At 43.7% G+C, this 8,448-nt stretch overlaps 1 protein-coding gene across 1 annotated transcript; it reads left to right on the top strand. All coding sequences in view use genetic code 12, as the record gives it.

The window, feature by feature from the left end:
• Window positions 1–1,874: 1,874 nt before the first annotated feature.
• PSN45_003647 (uncharacterized protein) lies at window positions 1,875–4,157 on the top strand (the record flags this gene model as incomplete). Its single annotated transcript, XM_066158131.1, has 2 exons — window positions 1,875–2,679; window positions 3,409–4,157. The coding sequence occupies 2 exons, from the start codon at window positions 1,875–1,877 to the stop codon at window positions 4,155–4,157; spliced, it is 1,554 nt and encodes a 517-aa protein (XP_066014228.1).
• Between the last annotated feature and the right edge of the window lie 4,291 nt (window positions 4,158–8,448).

Here is an 8,448-nt window from a genome sequence, read left to right on the forward strand (position 1 = left end):
CTTTGAGCTATATACGTGTCAGGTGTAACTGTGAGTGAAGCGGTAAGAGGCAATTGGGATGTGTTGGGAAAGGGGAATGCAATGTGACGAAATGGGGTCTTCTGGTCCCTGTTTTTCCGTCAGACTTTGCAGATAAGGAGTGTCATCACCATAAAATCTCATTAGCGTTTGAAAGTCAGATATGCAGATACGAGAAATGATGTTAATTAAGCATGATGATATTACCTCTTTGAGTGCTTGGGGCTAGCTCATAAGATACCCAATGAGGCTAATGGCTGAGTACATGGCCCTATCTGTGAAATGTTGCCTCCAAAGAATAGTGAATCACCAATAATTACCCCTTAAAGAATGAAAGGGGCTTCATATGCTAGAATATTTTTTGGTTAACAATAAGTTGCAAGTAATCTTAATTCAGCATTGCAATTATCAGGTCATGACGATCTTCGGGATAGTCAGCAAGGCCTATTGTCTAATTGCCTAAATGGTTCAGTGAGCTGATTATCTATTAAACCCGCTGTGCTAGTGAGTTTCACAAGCAGCCAAGGACACATACTCTGTAATCGTGTATGTTCTTGTCATAGATATATCCGGTCTTTATTCCACACCACCACATTTCCCAGTTTCAACTTTGGTTTAAGAATCATGCACTACCATAACCTGTTACTATTTTAGATTGCAAACTCTCCTTTCCATTTGTATTCAACCATAGCAACTTGTTATCCTTGTTGCGTAATTCTTTGGGCCAGGGAAAGGGGCTGGTCCAAAAAAATTATGGGCGACACAATCGCGAACCCCCCCCCCCCCAAACCCGGCCATATCATGAGCAAATTTGCGGGAGATACGAAAATTTAAGCAATAAGATAAGATTGCTAATAATAAGTACAGATGTACAAACGTATTAGAACTAACTTCAACAAAAAGAATCTTTAAGTTCAATTGAAACCACCTATCTGAAAGCTTGGGACTTGTTGTTTGTCTGTAGTATGGGGATAGATTGGCATTTGAAAGCCCAATATTCTAAGACATGTTAATGACAGCGAATACAGCCCATCTGTAAGAAAATAGGTGGTGGGTCACCAAAAAATGGATTGTCCCTTTATGGATGGGAATCAGTTTAACTTCGCATTCGAAAGTTCTTGCTAGCTATAAATTGCCTCTCTAAGGATTTACTCTTTTCAAGATTGTGGTTATCAGGTCATGACGCTTTGGGGTATTCAAAAAATTTTATATTTCAAGTGCCTGATTGGCTAATTAATATTTAATCTTATCTGAATACGTAGTTTAAACTTAAAAAATGAGATGTCTAAGCTGTTTTTGTAACCTTTATTTAAAAATATTTCGGCCCGTATGCAACAGTATGCATGATTATTGGCAACAATATCCTAAATAATCAAGGTGTGTGGTGAATAATGAGGATAGGATTGCTATTTGGTGGAAAGACAAGCCACAACAGGTTATCAAAAGTTTATAGATAAATTAAAGATTATTCAAAGTTGAAGATATACCTAATTGTAGCGCCGAAAAGAACCGTTAGTTTCCGGATTGGTTAATAATTTTTGGTATAGCTTGCATAAAATTCTGTGCCAAAAGGTTTTAACCATATTTTAATTGTCAACTTCAAAAATGAAAACCAAACTTCGATTTTGTTATCTGTAATAGGTCAACTTAAGAACTGTATTTTGAGAGTGTTGGGTAAGCTTTAATCTTATGTTCAAAAGCATTAACTATAAGCTTGACCCTGTATGGCCAGAGAATTCCTTTAAGTGGCAACTGGAAATACTTGTAACTCGTTTTACACTGAGCACAATGACATCTTATTGACTATAACATTATTTATATTGTTTGGGTTTTCCGAAGGTTGAGGTCAAGCAATAATGAAAATCCAGTTCAAATTAGCCACTCTTGTGGTTTTTCAACTTTTCTGTGGTGTGGCCACTGCTGATACGATTGGAGGATGCAGTCCTTCTTCTGTCACTAAAGGTCTATACGCCGATTATGTCAACATAACTTCTGAAGAATATGGTATTTACACTGGACTTGATGCGGCTCTTTCTGCAATTGACCAAGCAGAGGCAGATTATTCCTGGGGAGGAGTAACCAGCCAAGACTTCTCATTCGAAGCACTGGACGATGGGACCGCTTATTATGGAGACCTATACGGGAAAAATGTTAACGTAGCCTACTTTGGTTTGAGACTATCGGGATATTTTTATGCCAGTACAACTGGAGACTACACATTCGAAATAAGCTTTGCTGATGATGCAGCGTCTTTTACCCTTGGATCAGGGGTTGCTATGGATTGTTGTGGACTGAAACCGCTCACAGGAAATTTAGATGAAATGGCTAGTGTATATGCCTCAGGTGAAGCATCATCTGCTACAGAGACAGTTACCCTTACAGGAGGAGTCTATTATCCTATTAAGGTGGTCTACTACCAAGCAACTGGCCTTGGTCAACTAAACATGTCCGTAACCTATCCTGATGGAACTAAACATACAGATGATATTGATTGGTATAGCTCAACTGACAATAGCTCATCGTGTCCTTATTCAGTTACCACCACCATTATATGGACTGGAACTGATACTGAGACTGTTACAGTAACAGGCTCTGATGGGGATGTGACTGTTACTGTTGAAATACCAGAGACCACTACAACCACTACTGATGTATGGACAGGTTCGGTACCTACTACTATTACCATCTACCCATCCAATCCAAGTGATCCTGTGACTATTACCGTCTTGACTCCTGAAACTACAACGACCACTACTGAACCATGGACAGGCACTGATACTACCACTACTACCATCTACCCATCTAACCCAAGTGATCCCGTAACTGTGGACATCAAGACTCCTGAATCAACAACTACAACGACTAGTTATGGATCTATTGATACAACCTATACTCTAACTCCTTCCGATCCAAGTGATCCTAAGACTGTCGTTATATTAACATCCACTCCCACGCCAACAAGTACACCACTTACCAGCACTTCGTCATCAAGCCTGTCCTTCCACTGGACAAACTCGACTACTCCAATATCATCTTCGAGTACTCCTTCATCCACAGTTCCATCTTCGAGTGCTGTTTCTCCTTCTAGTCAAGTACCATCTTCAAGCGTTCCTTCTAGTCAAGTACCATCTTCAAAAAGTGTTGTCACTGTTACCACTCCATGGACTGGCTCTACCACAACCTGTTACACTACAACCGGAACCGATGGTAACCCAACTATTGTCAAGGAAACTCCTGTCCCAACTGTTACCACCCCATGGACTGGCTCTACCACAACATTTTACACTACAACTGGAACCGATGGTAGCCCAACTATTGTTAAAGAAACTCCAGAAGCACATACAACTATCCCATGGACTGGTTCATTCACTTCGACATACACTACTACAGGCACTGATGGTGAACCAACTGTGGTCGTTGAAACTCCAGCTAGTATCTTCACCACTTCCACTTATTGGACTGGCTCTTTCACCTCAACTTACACCACAACTGGTCCAGATGGTGACGTGACAGTCGTGGTTGAAACTCCAGAACCTTACACCACTATCCCATGGACTGGTTCATTCACTTCGACGTACACTACTACAGGAACTGATGGTGAACCAACTGTGGTTGTTGAAACCCCTGAAGCGCGCACTACCATCCCATGGACTGGCTCCACTACATCCACTTATACCACAACCGGGGCCGATGGTAAACCAACCGTTGTCATTGAGACTCCTGAACCAGTCGTCATCGAAGAAGGTGTTACCACCATCATCTTACCATGCACCTGCAAGGAGCCTTCAACCACCACAACAACTGGTGATGATGGTAAGAATACCGTTATATGTAACATCCCACACTCATTAGTTTCTACCGTCGTGGTAACTGAACCATGCACAAATGTCGCTGGAGATGTCACTGTCACAACATATACGACTTTCACTTTCGCTGCTGCTATCACTGCTAACCCTACTGAAACCGTTTCTCCAACTGGTGCTAAAGGGAATGGTTCTGGAGCGGCTGCTGAAGTGGCTTCAGCTGGTAATGGCTCAGAATCCTCACCACAAGAAGTCTCCACGTACGAGGCCATGGGTTCAAAAAACACATACACATTCTTGGCTGTGTTATCCGCTCTTTTGTGGATATCCATTTGAATCAATCCAATGAAACTTGGATATGATTCATACTTGAGAACCGTGATTGTGCTTGAATGTTTGGTTATTATAATTTCTCTTTGTCTAGTTATTTCGCTTACCAATACTCGGTACTATATCAATAAACGTCTTTGTGGTTTAAGTAATGGAACTTTGTAGTAAGACTATCAAATGTCTAGTTCGAACGTTAGATTTTCACACAGGATTTTTCATATATTGGCGGTCAAAATTAACACATTAAAAGGCGACAGTTTCAAAATAAACGTGCAGGAAAGTAGACTGTTTACATGGCTTTAGTACGAAGAGAGATATGGTTTTAGGATCAGAAGAATTATGTGGTCTGTCGTGCAAGAATCAAATCTGCACGCACACTTTCAAAATAGCACGATAACCGCTCAACAAAAGATGAATAAGATGGTAAATTATTTGGTTGATAATTACTTTACTTGCATCTCAAGCCTGTTTTCCAAGTACTTAAGGGAATTCTCTATAGTATAGTGTGTATTTTCCATAAGCTCATCCGGCTTTACTTGCACACAGCACCATAGTGCCTGGTTTCAATCTTGAGACAAGAACCGGGTTTATCGGAACCTGAACAGAATTATATTGCAGGGTTCTCCTCTTGCCATCATAGAAACTGATGTGCTTTTTCTGGTTGTTCTGCGTAAGGTTTTAGCGGGCTGGCCAGGATAATTTGAATGTTTTCTTCTACTTTAGACAATTACAACAAAAATATCGAACCTCTTGGCCTGAAATATAACATCTCTTTGAGCTTTGGGTTCAACAAAACGTATTCAAGCGCTTCTCCAATTTGAATAATAAGTTTTGTGGCTGGAATGGGAGCTGAGCATCTCTGAAGTTTGATTAGATTAACCAATTTCTGTAGCTTTGGATAAGAATTCACTCGGGCGAATTATGACTAGTGAAAAATAGGGGTAGAAGGGATCCTCTTGTCTCAGTCTTTTCGTCAGACTTTGCGGACGAGAAGTGGCATAACCATAAAATATTATTCGAGTTTTAGATAAAAAGTTATGTAAGGTAAGTATATATGAAGTGCGAGAAATGATATTACCTCTTTGAGTACTTGGGATCAGCTCGGCAGATTCTCAAAGAGGTTAATGGCTATGTGCATGTCCCCCCTCTATAAAGAGTTACCCTAAAGAGGTAGTGAATCACCAAGCATTAAATTCCTCCTGTAAGGATGAAAATTAATCGTAAAAGCTCCTGTAGCGGTAACCAACTGAACTGTATATAATGACGGTCTAGATTTGTTGCGACAAGCCTCATTAAGCTTCGGCTGCGAAAAATATACAAGAAACTTCATGCGCACCACCGCGTTGCATATTTGGTGCGAAACTACCTATTACAAATTCTTAATTGAGCGAAAACCTTTGTACGTGCGAAATCCAACTCTTGAAACCTATTTTATCCACACACGAACTCAAATAACGAAGACAATCAACCACAATTTGAGCATCAAATTGTGGTTGAGGTTGGTTTCATTGTTTTGCTTGTCAGGCCAAGTGTTGTTGTATCATATTTTGGGTATTTATCGGAATGTATTGGAGAATTTCTAGCATATGTTTATTTAAGACCATTTGAATGTAATTGGTAGAATTTGCAAATTGAAGAGAAATTTCTTAAAAGATTTCAAATTACTTAATTAAAGATTAGTAAACTCTATCACCCAGAAGATGGGTGCACATTCTCGCCCTTGGTATTCTGCGTATAAGACTTGCATGCAGCAACTTCCAAAGGGTATGGTTCTAAAACAGGTTTGCCCCCCTGCCTTCCTTGTGTGCAGTCATATTTATGCGCATATTTCTCTTTGGCTTCCATCAGATTTTTATGTGATCGCTCAGAGTTACAAGAACTACCGGAGATATTCCAATTAAAGTATTATTCTTAGGCACATACAGGATAAATATCTATATGTTCTCAGTTTTCTTGGTTTACGGCATGTGGAAGCGGTGGAGGTACTTTATCTATAATACAGGGTAATTTTAGGCGATACCCCCTTCCAATGAATTGGCATTCCCTGTTCAGCTTTGATAATAAATCTCAACAATGATCAAATGGGTCAGAACTTCGGTGGGTGTATGGGTCAGAACTTCGGTGGGTGTATGGGTCAGAACTTCGGTGGGTGTATGGGTCAGAACTTCGGTGGGTGTATGGGTCAGAACTTCGGTGGGTGTATGGGTCAGAACTTCGGTGGGTGTATGGGTCAGAACTTCGGTGGGTGTATGGGTCAGAACTTCGGTGGGTGTATGGGTCAGAACTTCGGTGGGTGTATGGGTCAGAACTTCGGTGGGTGTATGGGTCAGAACTTCGGTGGGTGTATGGGTCAGAACTTCGGTGGGTGTATGGGTCAGAACTTCGGTGGGTGTATGGGTCAGAACTTCGGTGGGTGTATGGGTCAGAACTTCGGTGGGTGTATGGGTCAGAACTTCGGTGGGTGTATGGGTCAGAACTTCGGTGGGTGTATGGGTCAGAACTTCGGTGGGTGTATGGGTCAGAACTTCGGTGGGTGTATGGGTCAGAACTTCGGTGGGTGTATGGGTCAGAACTTCGGTGGGTGTATGGGTCAGAACTTCGGTGGGTGTATGGGTCAGAACTTCGGTGGGTGTATGGGTCATGGGTCAGAACTTCGGTGGGTGTATGGGTCAGAACTTCGGTGGGTGTATGGGTCAGAACTTCGGTGGGTGTATGGGTCAGAACTTCGGTGGGTGTATGGGTCAGAACTTCGGTGGGTGTATGGGTCAGAACTTCGGTGGGTGTATGGGTCAGAACTTCGGTGGGTGTATGGGTCAGAACTTCGGTGGGTGTATGGGTCAGAACTTCGGTGGGTGTATGGGTCAGAACTTCGGTGGGTGTATGGGTCAGAACTTCGGTGGGTGTATGGGTCAGAACTTCGGTGGGTGTATGGGTCAGAACTTCGGTGGGTGTATGGGTCAGAACTTCGGTGGGTGTATGGGTCAGAACTTCGGTGGGTGTATGGGTCAGAACTTCGGTGGGTGTATGGGTCAGAACTTCGGTGGGTGTATGGGTCAGAACTTCGGTGGGTGTATGGGTCAGAACTTCGGTGGGTGTATGGGTCAGAACTTCGGTGGGTGTATGGGTCAGAACTTCGGTGGGTGTATGGGTCAGAACTTCGGTGGGTGTATGGGTCAGAACTTCGGTGGGTGTATGGGTCAGAACTTCGGTGGGTGTATGGGTCAGAACTTCGGTGGGTGTATGGGTCAGAACTTCGGTGGGTGTATGGGTCAGAACTTCGGTGGGTGTATGGGTCAGAACTTCGGTGGGTGTATGGGTCAGAACTTCGGTGGGTGTATGGGTCAGAACTTCGGTGGGTGTATGGGTCAGAACTTCGGTGGGTGTATGGGTCAGAACTTCGGTGGGTGTATGGGTCAGAACTTCGGTGGGTGTATGGGTCAGAACTTCGGTGGGTGTATGGGTCAGAACTTCGGTGGGTGTATGGGTCAGAACTTCGGTGGGTGTATGGGTCAGAACTTCGGTGGGTGTATGGGTCAGAACTTCGGTGGGTGTATGGGTCAGAACTTCGGTGGGTGTATGGGTCAGAACTTCGGTGGGTGTATGGGTCAGAACTTCGGTGGGTGTATGGGTCAGAACTTCGGTGGGTGTATGGGTCAGAACTTCGGTGGGTGTATGGGTCAGAACTTCGGTGGGTGTATGGGTCAGAACTTCGGTGGGTGTATGGGTCAGAACTTCGGTGGGTGTATGGGTCAGAACTTCGGTGGGTGTATGGGTCAGAACTTCGGTGGGTGTATGGGTCAGAACTTCGGTGGGTGTATGGGTCAGAACTTCGGTGGGTGTATGGGTCAGAACTTCGGTGGGTGTATGGGTCAGAACTTCGGTGGGTGTATGGGTCAGAACTTCGGTGGGTGTATGGGTCAGAACTTCGGTGGGTGTATGGGTCAGAACTTCGGTGGGTGTATGGGTCAGAACTTCGGTGGGTGTATGGGTCAGAACTTCGGTGGGTGTATGGGTCAGAACTTCGGTGGGTGTATGGGTCAGAACTTCGGTGGGTGTATGGGTCAGAACTTCGGTGGGTGTATGGGTCAGAACTTCGGTGGGTGTATGGGTCAGAACTTCGGTGGGTGTATGGGTCAGAACTTCGGTGGGTGTATGGGTCAGAACTTCGGTGGGTGTATGGGTCAGAACTTCGGTGGGTGTATGGGTCAGAACTTCGGTGGGTGTATGGGTCAGAACTTCGGTGGGTGTATGGGTCAGAACTTCGGTGGGTGTATGGGTCAGAACTTCGGTGGGTGTA

This window comes from Yamadazyma tenuis, chromosome 4 (genome assembly GCF_029203305.1).
Source record: "Yamadazyma tenuis chromosome 4, complete sequence".
Taxonomy (NCBI): domain Eukaryota; kingdom Fungi; phylum Ascomycota; class Pichiomycetes; order Serinales; family Debaryomycetaceae; genus Yamadazyma; species Yamadazyma tenuis.